Genomic DNA, 14,290 nt, shown 5'->3' with positions numbered 1-14,290 from the left:
TCATGGTCTCCCCATGGCCTTTCTCTATGTGGGGTATGGACGTGATTGGACCGATATCACCTAAGGCTTCCAATGGGCATCGGTTCATCTTTGTGGTTATTGACTACTTCACCAAATGGGTAGAAACCGCTTCATATGCCAACGTGACAAAGTCGGCAGTAAGTAAATTTTTGAAAAAGGAGATCATATGTCAATCCGGAATGCCGGAGAAGATTATATCTGACAATGCCTTAAACTTGAACAATAGTATAATAGTGGAAGTCTGCAGTCAATTCAAGATCAAACACCACAATTCGTCACCGTATCGCCCGAAAATGAATGGGGCAGTGGAAGCGGCCAATAAAAACATTAAGAAGATCATGGGGAAGATGACTGAGACCTACAAAGATTGGCATGAGAAGTTACCATTTGTCCTCTTTGCTTATCGAAAATTAGTCAGAACCTCAACTGGGGCAACGCCTTTCTCTTTAGTTTACGGAATGGAAGCAGTTTTGCCAATCGAAGTCGAGATCCCATGTAACGGCCTAATTTTCAGTGGTGTCAGAAATGGTTATTTGAGATCACTAAATTCGACAAATAAGATTGAACAAGATAGTAATTTAATATTTATGAGTCAAGTAAGAATTTAGAAGAATTTGTGAAATGGTGAAATTAGTGAATTAAAAGAATTTATTAGGTCAAACGGGTCAAAAATGAGGTATCAAGACCTCAAAGTTGAAAATCGAGCTATAAATATTTTTATAAATATTTATGGAGTGTCATTGAGTTAGTATTAAAGTTTCGTTAGAAAATTTTAACGTTTGGATGGCTAATTAATTAAAAAGGATTAAATTGAAAATAGCACAAAATTTGTTAAATTGTGAGTAAATAGCTTAAGTATTTAAAAAGATGGATTTAAAGAGCAATTAGACCCAAAGGTTAATGGCTGGACGGTTCGGGTATGAAATAAGCAAGAAAACAATGTGAACAAGGGGCAAAATTGGAAATAGATAAAAGTTAATAGTTAAATAATGATGTAATTGAAAAATCTAGACATTTCTTCATATTTTCTCAGCCAAAAAGCCATAGAAGGTCTGGAGAAAGCTGGTTTTCATATTTTTACATCATATCAAGAATCAAAAGAAGAACGAGGAAAAGAAAAAGTTGCGAATAGTCCCTAAATTTCAATATCTTCTACAAATTAGCCGGGTAAGTTCATATGGTTGAATTTAGATGTTTATTTGTGAATGATTGAAGTTTATAATGTGTTATTATATACTGAATTTGTTGTGGGATTGTGTAGATTTTGTTAATGAAAGAATAAATGTGGAAATGCAAATTAGGAAAAACGCAGGATTGAGTACGTTCGTATCGTGACGTGTGATGAATTGACGGATAAGACCATGGTTGTTCCATGGCAAAGTGTGAAATGTAGGTATGGTATCATCCATACTGAGTTGTGAAATGTAAGTATGGTATTATCCATACTGAGCTGTGAAATGTAGGTATGGTATTATCAAATCCATACTGAGTTAAGAAATGTAGGTATGGCATTTCCCATACCGAGTTGAAAATGTAAGTATGGTATTTCAATGAGGAAAACCATACTGAGTTGTGAATCGTGGCATTGAGCAACGACGTACTCAATTTCGTAAGCCGTTTCCTAATTTGATTATAAGAAATAAAAGAGAAGTGATCCAAATGGAAGAGATTGAGTAGTTATTCTTGTTGAGCTCAACTATGTGAATTATTATAACAATGGTTGTGAATCGCAGAAACTTTAGTAAGTGTTTTGGTATTGTTTGGAAATATTATGTTTGGTAAGCATTACTTTTAACCTATGAACTTACTAAGCTTCAATAAGCTTACTTGTGTGTGTTTAATATTTTTATGTAGATTGACTTGAAGTGAAGTGGGTAGATCGGATCAACACAACAAAGCACACTATCCAGATCAATTCCGGTAGCTTTTGTTTTATGTTTGAAGATTTATATGGCATGTATAGAGTTTAAATGAAATGAAGTAAAGATGTTATAAACTAGTTAACAACATTTTGTACTAAAATAGTTTTTGGTTAGTAGCAGTAGTCTGAGTTTGAAAATTCACCATAAATCATAAAAATATAATTATAGGTTTAATAAAATATGAAATTAAATCTTATTGAATCTAGTTTCACATAGAAGAAACGGTGTAAGCAAAAGGCTTTCATATCAGGAGATATTTGAATTTTTGTGAGACAAGGTCAGAGTGATTTTAAACTCCCCTGTTCTAATTTGTAAAAATCATTAAAAATTATAAAAAATTAATTAGGAGTCATTCTATATATGTATGGATTCCTTATTGAGTCTATTTTTAATAGAAATAAACGTCTTGGTTATTTGAATTCTGTACATGGAGAAATTTTGTTCGTAGTGAACAGGGGTCAGAGCAGCCGAACCCTGAAATAGGGGAGACTTCAACTAATAAACTGTACTAATTGGCCCAACCAAAAATTCTAGAAAAAAATTAGTAAGTAGATATATGAGCCTAGATTTTTGGAAAATTTACGGATTTAGATTTCGAGTTTTGTAACTCGAGATATGATTTTTTTTGCATCTGTAACGCAGTTGGACAGCTTGTCTGGAAAGTGTGATATAAATTGTTTGAATTTGTTTAAGTGCTCAAATAAGTTTAGTAATGCCTCGTGCTCGACTCCGGCGACGGTCTCGGGTAAAGGGGGCGTTACATCCCATCCCTTCGAGTGCTGTCGAAGTTAAAGTTGGACGAAGCAGAATGGATCTAGTCTCGATACGATCAATTGAACTTGATTGAGGAAAAGAGACTAAGAGCTATCCGTCATGGTCAGATGTACCAAAAACGAATGATGCGGTCTTATGACAAAAAGGTTCGCCCTAGAGAATTTCACGAGGGAGACCTGATTTTGAAAAAGATTCTTCCCATACAGAAAGATTTTCGAGGAAAATGGATGCCTAATTGGGAGGGGCCTTACGTGGTGAAGAAAGCTTTCTCCGGAGGAGCATTAATTCTAGCCGAGATGGATAGTAAAAACCTGCCCTATCCCGTAAATTCGGATGCCGTCAAGAAGTATTTTACCTAAAAAAGGAAAGGCTGAGGTGAAAACCCGTAAAGGGCGCTTTGAGACCAAAAAAAAAAAAAGATGGAAACGCCAAGGTGAAAACCCGCAAAATGGCACTTTGAGACCACAGGGGTTTTTGAGTTGAAAACCCAAAATCGGGCAGCTAAATTTTTAAATGTGGGGCATGTGGTAGTCTTGTCCTCAAAGAGGAAGAATAGTACATCTTGGGGCATCAACAAAATACGGGGGATCTTTTGAACACACATTTAGCTCGAAAGAGTCTTCGAAAAATTAGAATAGTGAAGCTCGTGTTGCGATATCTGGGGCACCTTTTTTACACCTTATCAGATTTGTTATCCTATATATTCACATCAAATTTTACTTAATAAAATTCCATTTGTCCATTATGATAATCTCTTTCGAGCATTTTTTTTGAAATCATGATTTTTGGACTTATCATATTCACACAAAAGAAGTTACGCATATTACTCTGGAAAGTCTCTAAATAGTACAATGACCTGAAATAGGGCCACTAGTCAAAACTAACCAGACTTAAAAGTGGAAAACATTGGGAAAAGAGTAGTCCAAATTATGACTATTTCTTCAAATTTTCTGTCAAAGATAACAGCTAAGCAAGAAGACGCGATAGTACATCAATGAGGGAACCCGCATGAACTATGAACAATGATACTTTAAGCGTTTAAAAAGGAATCACTTTCATAACATTTCTACATTCATAACCATTCATTTAGTTAAGAACATTTGATTCATTTCATAATATCCTAATTATTTGACATAAAGCATCACATTTAGTTAGGAGCATTTGATTCATTTCAATCATAGCATCCTAATTATTTGGCATAAGCATAGATACATGAAACTGATTTTATAGATCATGTTCCTCAGAGGACAGTGCAGTAGAATCGGTGAATTCACAAGTCTTAACCCGCTAAGCAGTGGGGTAACAAGCTGAAGATATCCAAGATGATTTGGCATTTCTGTATCAGGCGGGGAGCAGATCGAAGACATAGCTGATTTGGCTTTCACGTGTTTACGTTGAAGCAGATCCAAGATGATTTGGCATCTCTATATTAGGCGGGGAGCATATCGAAGACATAGCTGATTTGGCTTTCACGTGTTTACGTTGAAGCAAATCCAAGATGATTTGGCGTCTCTGTAGCAGCAGAGAGCAGATCGAAGATAACAGATTTGGCGTCTCTGTAACGGCGGAGAGCAGACCGAAGATAACAGATTTGGCGTCTCTGTAGCGGCGGAGAGCAGGTCGAAGATAACAGATTTGGCGTCTCTGTAGCGGCGGAGAGCAAGTCGAAGATAACAGATTTGGCGTCTCTGTAGCGGCGGAGAGCAAATCGAAGATAATTTGGCATCTCTGTAGCGGCGGAGAGCAGATCGAAGATAACAGATTTGGCATCTCTGTAGCGGTGGAAAGCAGATCGAAGATAACAGATTTGGCGTCTCTGTAGCGGCGGAGAGCAGATCGAAGATAGCAGATTTGGCGTCTCTGTAGCGGCTTAGAGCAGATCAAAGATAACAGATTTGGCGTCTTTGTAGCGGCGGAGAGCAGATAAAAAATAACAGATTTGGAGTCTCTGTAGCGGCGGAGAGCAGATCGAAGATAACAGATTTGGCGTCTCTGTAGTGGTGGAGAGCAGATCGAAGATGATTTGGCATCTCTGTAACAGCAGAGAACAGATCGAAGATAACAGATTTGGCGTCTCTGTAGCGACGGAGAGCAGATCGAAGATAACAAATTTGGCGTCTCTGTAGCGACGGAGAGCAAATCAAAGATAACAGATTTGGCGTCTCTGTAGCGGCGGAGAGCAAATCGAAGATAACAAATTTGGCGTCTCTGTAGCGACGGAGAGCAGATCGAAGATAACAGATTTGACGTCTCTGTAGCGGCGAAGAGTAGATCGAAGATGATTTGGCATCTCTGTAGCGACGGAGAGCAGATCGAAGATAACAGATTTGGCGTCTCTGTAGCGGCGGAGAGCAGATCGAAGATAACAGATTTGGCGTCTCTGTAGCGGTGGAGAGCAGATCAAAGATAACAGATTTGGCGTCTCTGTAGCGGCGGAGAGCAGATCGAAGATAACGGATTTGGCGTCTCTGTATTAGACGGGGAGCAGATCAAAGATAGCAGATATCGCCTTCTTAAGTTGCAGTGAAGCAGATTGAAGCCGTCAAGAGGCCATTTAAAGAAGATCAAGGATCAAGAACTCAAGACTCGGTGAGCCCGGGCAAAATTGGTCTTTTTATAGTCTTTGCTCTATTCTTGTTAACACAGCAATGAGCAAAGAGGGGCAGCTGTAAGACCCAAATTTTGCCCGGGGCCCAATAAAATCACAGCCCAAATACCAAAACTCAACTAAAACCCAAAATACCCCAAGCCCAAATACAACCCAAAATAAAAAATAAAAAAAATAAAAAATGAATAAAAAGAAAAAAAACCTAACCTTTTCACCCTATGTGCCGCCTTAAGCGCCGCCCTAGTCCTCTTTTGTCTACCACTTGTAAAAAGAAAAGATAGTAAATAATAAAAAAAAATGTTGTAACAAGGCTATAAAAACCATCATAAAACTAAATGTAAAGGAGAATGAGGGATAAAAAAAACATTGTATTTTCACATAGAGATCAAAAATCCAAAGCAAAAAAAGGTTGATTTTAATTTCTTGTATTCCCTTTGTTCATTTTTCATTTTTTATTTTATTTTATTTTCTTTATTATATATATATATATATATATATATATATATATATATATACATAATTTAATTGAATTACTTATTTGAATTCCCTTGCAAACATGTTTATATTTTTCCTTTAAATCTATTTATGTATACCATTTATTCCCAATTTTAAATTATACTTTGTTTATTTCAAACACTTGCCTATATTACTATTTTTTTATATACAATGTTTATATTAAGTTTTATGCTTTATGTATCTTGTTAATTGTTGGTAAGTAAATCTTGTTTCAAATTATTTTGTATAATTATTGATTTATATTATATAGTATGTCATTCTTATATTCTTTTGTATATTCTTACATGGTTGCATTTATATAATTCATCTATGTTACAACTTGTTAATATGTACATTATTCGTTTTAAAATTTTATATAGGTACACATTACTATTGCTATGCACATAATATATATTATATACATATATACATTTTTGAATCTTGGTTTTTAAATTATTTTGCATAACACTAACTTTAAATTTCCTCTTATAATACTTATTTTGAAGCTCATTTATATGTTAAACTTTATATACTTTATGTATTATTTTTTATTTTTATTTATTTTACGATCTATTGTAAATTTTTTGCACGTATTATCTGTTTATGTATATATATATATATATATATATATATAATTTAGCTACTTTTAAATTGTTCATTCCAAGTTTATTTGTTTTAGCATTTTTATTACCTTTTAAAATATTTTTCTTAAAATAGATTTTTATTTAACCATTAGTTAGAAACGTTAAATAGTGTATGTGGTAAGATTATTATCATTGGGCATGTTTCAATTTTCGTGTTTGTACTTTTCAAAAAATTGTATAATATATTATTGATATATGTTTTCCATATTTGTTACTTTGTTTTGCATCCCCATGTATTATATTATGATTGAGATTGCCAACCTATTTGCTTGAAATCAACCTATTTGCCTGAAATTATTCATTTCATTTTCTTTGCTTCAAATGAATCGAATAAATACGTTGCAAGTTTGTTTCCATTATCACTCCCTTTTAAAAAAAAATAAAAAAATAAAATTTCAAAGCGAGGTAATATTTCGTGTTTGGTAATTCGAGAAATTGTGCCCTAACGTGTTGGGTTTTGATTTTCTGTTTGACCGAATAAATATTCTCTCGAGATTTCGTCCATGTTTTTTTCAAATTAAAAATAAGGCAATATTTCGAATTTAAGAAATTTAAGAAAATAGTACCCTAACTTGCTAGGTTTCAATTTTTCTTGTTTAACCTAAATAACTAAATATCCTTTTGAAATTTCAAAAGCATGAGTTTTGGAAATTATAAAATGATCTTGTATCGAGGATTTGAAATGTTGTGTCCTATCGTGCTGGGTTGCGCTTTTTCATTTGTTCAAAACAATCGAAGATCCCTTTGGAATTTAACTCACATTTTCTAAAAACTCTTTAAAATGAAAAAAATGTTCAATGTTTGGCAATTCGGGGAATAGTGCCCTATCGTGTTGGGTTGCAATCTCCCGTTTGTTCAAAATAATCGAATGTCTCTTCGGAATTTCACTCATATCTTCCAATGTGAGGCAATGGTCAATATTTGGAAATTGAGAATCGTGCCCTCTTGAAATGGGTATCGATTTTTCGTTGGACCAAACAGTTGGGCATCCTTTTGTTATTTTCAATTATAAATTTTGAACGTCGAAACAAGAAGATTTTTGGCAAAGGACTCGGGTTATTCAAATGTTATTAACAAGAACCACATTTCAAAAACATTTTTAATTTTAGACAAAAGGACAGTATTTAATCGATTTGGTACCAATTTTGGGCGTAATGAGGGTGCTAATCCTTCCTCATACGTAACCAACTCCCGAGCTTATTTTCTCATATTTTCGTAGACCAAAATCATTGTTTTAGTAAACTAAAATATTTTATTAAAACAACCCAAATTTCTAGGTGATCCGATCACACCTAAACAAGAAAAGATTGGTGGCGACTCCATTTTCGCTTTCCAAAAAGTCGATCCATCATTTTTAAATTAAAAAAAAAAACGAAAAAAATGGTTTCGACAATATGTTATATATATTTATAAAAAAGTTTTATACATAAATTTTGTTGTATTACTAATTTATGTTGTGTAATATTTTATATATTTATATCATATCAATATTTTTTATTCATGTCATTCGTATCATATAATTTTTTATATTCAGAGAGCACAAGAGAATCTAAAGTTGGCATGCTAGAAAATTTACATGTTTTGGTAATTTAAATATAAATATAAAATTGGAAATTATACAACAAATTTGATATATCCCAAACATGTTTTGTCGGATGGGTAGGTGAAGTGGATCCAATTATTATAATTTATGAAATTTATACACATGGTTTGATGATATCATCCACAAAAGCTTGATTTTAATCCTTTTCCTTAATAAACTTAATGGCAAATTTTCTTTCCTTTTTTTTAATCATTTTCTTTTTATTATACCTTTTCGTGTATTTACTAAAAATATTATTTGTATTCGATATCAATAAAAATTATAAAAAGAAAAATATATAAAATGGTAAATTAAAAATTTTAAAATATTTATTTAAAATTTACAAAAAAAAAACCTATTTTCATAACAGAATTACTTTAATCGCATATTTTCATTAAAAAAGTAAGTAGGTGTACCAAATTTCAGCAAAAATAAAATTAGTATGAAAGCTTTATAAATTTAAAAACACAATTATGATTTTTAGATGTGATGCTTAATTTGAAATAAATCTCATAATTAATATAAAAAGATTGTGTGTATATTAATTTTAAGTTGAAAATAGATTTATGATAATTTTTAATTATTTTTATAATATAGTAATTATCTTTATATAGATGTAAGTTTGAGGATTTACTTTTTGATACAATATTTATAATTAAATATGATTACATTTTTATCTTTAAATAAAAGATAAAAAGTTTGAGCGTAAAAATTATATTCTCTTGTACGGACAAGAATATCGATGTCAATGAAATTAAAATTGATTAACTTAAAAGATTTACATTTTAAATCACTTATTTATCAAATTATATCATTCAAATTATATTGTTAATAAATTAAGCAATTTATGTTAATTTCATTAATTATTCTAATGAAAAGTTGACTCAAAATGAAGAAAAAAGTTGATTCAAAATGTATACGTGACTAGCATATGCATATTAAGACACACATTTACCTTAAAATTATTTAAAAGTTGGCTTAGAAATATTTCACATATGCATATTAATACAACATTATCGTGGTTTGGTCCACAATTTTGTGGATTTATTTTATGCACAGTTCCATGATTTTATTTTGTTCATTTTTTTATAATTTTTATTTTATCCACTTTATTTTTAATTTTTTTAAAAGTAGATGTAATTGTGATTTTTATTTTTATTTTATTTTATCCACTTTATTTCGTTGTTTTATTATGTCTACAGTTTTATAGTTTTATTTTATCTATTTTTGTCAATATAAAGATGCTGCCGAATGATTTGGTCTAGATCTATTAGGAACCATTCTTGAAAAACTTTATCATGATAAATCATAGTGATTGTGATAGATTCGAGATGATAAGGAGAATGATAGGTCATCTGAGACTTAACCTTTTGTGCACCATTGATATGGAGAGTCTCCTGATACTTTTGACAATTTTTTTTTGATTGATTGGTGTCTATCGTCAAGTTGATTTGATTATAGCAATTCTAAATGTGAATTTCAGCGATTTGATTAAGGTTGATTTTTTTTTTATTGTGTTTTTGAATTATTCCAATGTTGCACTATCAATTCGTTCATCTCGTTTTTTTAGATTACTTTGCAGCAATAGCATTTATGCATTAGCTTGTAATGATTTATTTATCGTTTGTATTATATGTCATGCCTTTGTATTATTATTGCTCATGATATTTATGAATAATAGTCTTTTCTTAAAAAATAAAAATATATATTATAGACATAAGAAGTATACATTTTACGTATAATAATAAAATTTTATTCTATTCCTAAAGTATATCAAACTTATCTTAATTTTTTTCAAAATTTCTCTTAATCTTAATGAACATCCAATTAATAATAAAATATTCATAACACTTTGAACATTAAATTAAATTTAAATATTCAATTTATAAAATTAAACAAAAACTAAATACTAGATGATTTGGAATTTAAATATCTGATTTTGTTATTCTGATAGATAAAGCGATTTTTATACAAACATAAAAAATCACATATTTTATTACACTGTTTGATTTTTCATTTGTAAATTACTTACAATGAACATGTCCAATTGATGAATAACTATTTTCCAAAATATATATACATATATATATTATTTATACTCGAAAATCAAAAGAATCCATTTAAGTTCTCAAAGATTTGTGATGAAGCAAGAAAAAAATTTCCTATACCACTGCCAATGGTAATGATCTATCGAAGCTACCGCGCAAGCCTCTCATCCTTGAGTTTCTCCTCTTCAACGGTGCTGTCTTTGTTTCAATTTCTTTTCCCGATTTTCCATTTCCGAATGGTACCGAAACTGGCAAAGTAGATCGAGGCATACCATCTTTTGTTGCAGCGCCATGGATTAGTATCCTGCTAATGCCAGCATAGTGTAATGAATCTGCAATTTGCAGGGCGGTAACACCTTTTTTAGTCCTTGCTTCCACATCTGCTCCTTTCTTTACCAACAATTCTACCACATCAGTATGGGCCGACTCGACAGCACAATGCAAAGCAGTGTATCCCTCTTCGTCTTTTAAGTCGATGTCAATTCCCTTATCGATCAGTGTCTTTACGGCATCGATTCTTCCTTTGAACGAGGCTCTATGTAAGGCTGTCCATCCATGTTGATCTCTTCCGTTGATTGCCGCACCGTTTTCGATCAGCCTTTGGATGGATCTCACTTCACCTTTTCGAGCAGCGAAACACAAGCTGTCACCAAGCTTGAGCGCGTCAAAAAGTCGTACGTGACCGTATTCGGCCGCAACATCATAGGCAGTTTTACCTGTTTTGTTCCGAATATCTTTGTTTGCTCCCTTTTGAAGCAACAACTTCACGATTTGCTCGTCTCCTAATCCGGCCGCGATATGTAACGGAGTGTCACCCTCTTTCGTATTGCGAACATCTGGTTTCGAGCCATTGGCTAATAGTAGACGGATGCAATCTTTTCTTCTTTCCTCAACTGCTAGATGTAAGGCTGTGTTGCCATCCTTTGAAAGGGCATCAACATTAGCCCCTTTAAGAAAAAGAAGTCGGAGTACCTCGACATGGCCACCCACCGCCGCTCGGTGAATCGGACCCCAACTAGACAACTCGGACCGTTCTGTGCTAGCCTTATGTGCCAACAAAAGCTCAACAATCAATTCTTCACCACTCCCTGCAGCGGCCTCAAGCGGGGTCGAACCTAACCGGCTACGAAGCTCAATATCGGGCTCGAATTCAAGCAGTAATTGAACAATATCAGGTCTGCTCTGAGCTATCGCAATATGGAGTAAGGTTTCTCCCTGTTGATCAACTGAATTGGCTGGATTCCACGCCGGGTCACTCCGGTCCAGTACTTCTCTTACATCGTCCATGGAACCATCCATAACAAGTTGAGCCAAAACAGGTGAACCAACAAACATGATCTTGATACCAGTATCAACAAACACTTGTTTCTTCTTCGTCGTAAACCAATCATTCGGAACGGCATCGAAACTCGACATCGAACCCTTGATCGCAGCTCCTGGAACCACCACGCTATGCAAGAGGAAAGAATCATCACTGCAAGGGAACGAATCCGGAAGAAACGAACCTAGAGGGAGATGATACACAATCTCCACAGTTACCGTCCCGAGTGGCGCTACAATTCCCGTGAGCGGCTTCACCGTGTACCGGTCCTTATTCCTCGGTTGGATCCGAAACGCGACCGGCATCGTGTACATAACGTTGCGAAGCGTGAGCTGGCCGGAACATTTCTGGCCTGGTTCAACCCCGATAACAACAAGGTTAGATGGCTCTAAAGAAATAAGCCTATCCATATCTTTGCTTGCAAGCTAGGTAGATTAAACTGTTCTTTCCTCGTTCAATTTTGATACATGGAAATCAAATTAAATCAGTTTTTCTTGGTGGGTTTTTAGAGAAAATCAAGACCCAAAGATCATAAACCAAATGAAAGTAAGAGAAAAATGGAGAAAAAAAAAGTGAAGTGAAGAAGAAAGGTATCCTAGTATTTAAAAGGAGAATGAAAAGACCGGACCGGGTTTAAACGAGAGATTGCCAAATGGCGGTGTTAAAAACAATGGTAAGACTTGTTCTATTCGGCATCCTTGCTGTAATAATTCCTCCTTATGTTACAGTTGTATCAGTTAAACTCCAGCATGTCATTTTCAGTTCTGCTATAAGGTAAAATTTACTATTAAGTCCTTATATTATACAAAAGTTGTATAGTTAGTCCATGTACTTTTTAAATTTTGAAATTTTAATCCCGAATAAATAACCGGTAAATTCATTAGGTTCAATTCTATTATATCCGAAAATCTCTAGTAACAAGCATATTAGCACAAAAACAACAAATTACGTCATTTTAGTTAATAGACTTAGCAATGAAGATTAGAAATTCAAATTTTAAAAATATAGGAACTAAATCCGCAACTTATGCATAGTGCACAACCGATTGCAGAATTTGGCCTAATGGATTTAAGTTTTAACTACTACATTTAGATTAAAATTAAAATTTCAAATTCAAAAAATAGAAGGACTGAATCCAAAATTTATACATAATACCGAAACTAATAACACAATTTGACCTCCTTTGGTAAATATTTTCAATAGGTCCAAGATGATTTTTTTTCCTAAAAGAATCATAATTTGATTTAGATTATTTAGAGCCACTAAACATTAATTAACATTTCCATACAATTAATTACAAGGAACAAGCTAGCATGGTTAGAATAAAGTATGTTTTTAAGCATCATTTTAAATTACAATAGACAGAAGGAATCATCATAGGGAGTATGTTTCCAAAGTTACTTTTAATTTGTGAAACCTTCCAAATGTCTTTAACAATAAGTTAAAACACTTCCTTTCATGTATTTTGTATTCTTTTAGTATTAGTTTTAAGCATAATTGTATGCATATGCTTATATTTAATTTTAAACATGGTAAAGGTTGATGCATAGATTTTAATATCTTCATGTTTCTATATAATATTCATATCTTTTTATATTGTATTATATTTTAATTATTTGTTTATTTATTTATATCTTAGTTCGATTGGCATCAGTATTGTTGTCAGTGCAGGACGACATGGGTTAGAGTGTGCTGAAGTATATCTTCTTATTTAAGGGTTGGAAGGAGTTATAAGTAGTTCTAGGTATTGTAAAAAAAAAAAATAGATATGATAAGAATCTATAATGAGATTAATGTTATAAAAAAATACTTACTTTGAATAGGATCAAATATTTCAAAATAGTCATATAAGGGTTAAACATCATCATCATTATTATTCAATACAATGCCTATTTCTACCCGTAATCCCTCCCCAAATTTTAAATCGAATAGAAAGCATGTTTAAATGCACTCAAACTCATGTTCTCGTTGTTGCATAGAAACTACGCCAATTGAGCTAAAAACTTTTATAAAAATGCTCAAATAAAGACGAAACTTTTCAAAATGATCAAATAAGAGCTAAACTTTTTTAAAAGCACTTGAATAAGGACTTTTCATGTTTTGTGTTTTTTTTTTATAATTTTTTTTTAAAATAATATTTAATTCAACTATCATGTTTTTTATTTTAAACACATCAACATTCAACTAAGTTTTACTATAAACAAAATTGATATATGTAAAAATATATATATATATATATATATTTATTTAAATAATTTTGTAAATGTTTGGTTGTTATATAAATAATTATAAAGATTTAAGGAGCAAATATTAAGCTATAATTTGCGCATTCAGTATATCATAAAACTCTTGGGTTCATATATTTGATGCTATCTGCAAAGTGACAAAAGGTGGAGTCATAGAATGAGCATCTGCCGAGAGTGCCTATTAATTGAATTTAATTATATTTACAACAAAGCAATAATATTATAATATTGCATTTGTTTTTGTCTTTGTAAGAAGTAACTCTCAAAATGGTTAAATTAATTTTTAATAATATTGAAGTTCAACATACTAAATCATCACATTGTCATTCAACTAATTTCAGTTATGAACAACTCTGTATTTAGTTTGTTAGTGAAATATTTTTTACCCATTAAATCTATTTGAGTTTAAGCTTTTGAGTTTCACGGAATAAGTAGTAAGTTTTTATTTTATGTCTCCTTTTAGATGTAATGCATGAACATATCTCTATCTTATACGTGAATACTAACCCACTAATTATACATTATCGAAAATAAAAAATAAAATATCGCTTTCAATCGGGACCGATCGGCGTCCAATTCCGTATACAAGGCTAGTACAATCTATATACTGTTAAAATTGAATTAGCCTC

The 14,290-nt window shown here is 32.4% G+C and overlaps 1 protein-coding gene and 1 long non-coding RNA gene across 2 annotated transcripts; one reads left to right on the top strand and one right to left on the bottom strand.

Annotated features, from left to right (window-relative positions):
- Positions 1–1,061: 1,061 nt before the first annotated feature.
- On the top strand, positions 1,062–2,080 carry LOC128296372 (uncharacterized). Its single transcript, XR_008286978.1, has 2 exons — positions 1,062–1,188; positions 1,876–2,080. It is a non-coding gene; the product is annotated as an uncharacterized LOC128296372 (long non-coding RNA).
- A 7,900-nt stretch (positions 2,081–9,980) lies between these two features.
- LOC108469513 (protein VAPYRIN-like) lies at positions 9,981–11,912 on the bottom strand. The gene has a single exon (XM_017770389.2). It carries the CDS (start codon positions 11,823–11,825, stop codon positions 10,209–10,211), a length of 1,617 nt encoding a protein of 538 aa, XP_017625878.1. The 5' UTR covers positions 11,826–11,912; the 3' UTR covers positions 9,981–10,208.
- Positions 11,913–14,290: the final 2,378 nt, after the last annotated feature.

The sequence above is a fragment of the Gossypium arboreum genome, chromosome 8 (genome assembly GCF_025698485.1).
Source record: "Gossypium arboreum isolate Shixiya-1 chromosome 8, ASM2569848v2, whole genome shotgun sequence".
In the NCBI taxonomy this organism is placed as follows: domain Eukaryota; kingdom Viridiplantae; phylum Streptophyta; class Magnoliopsida; order Malvales; family Malvaceae; genus Gossypium; species Gossypium arboreum.
Note: the sequence above shows the minus strand (reverse complement) of the source record. Positions and strands in the feature narration are given on the sequence as shown.

Coding starts and splice junctions, on each gene's coding strand:
- LOC108469513 (XM_017770389.2), bottom strand. CDS start 11,825: ATGGATAGGCTTATTTCTTTAGAGCCATCTAACCTTGTTGTTATCGGG.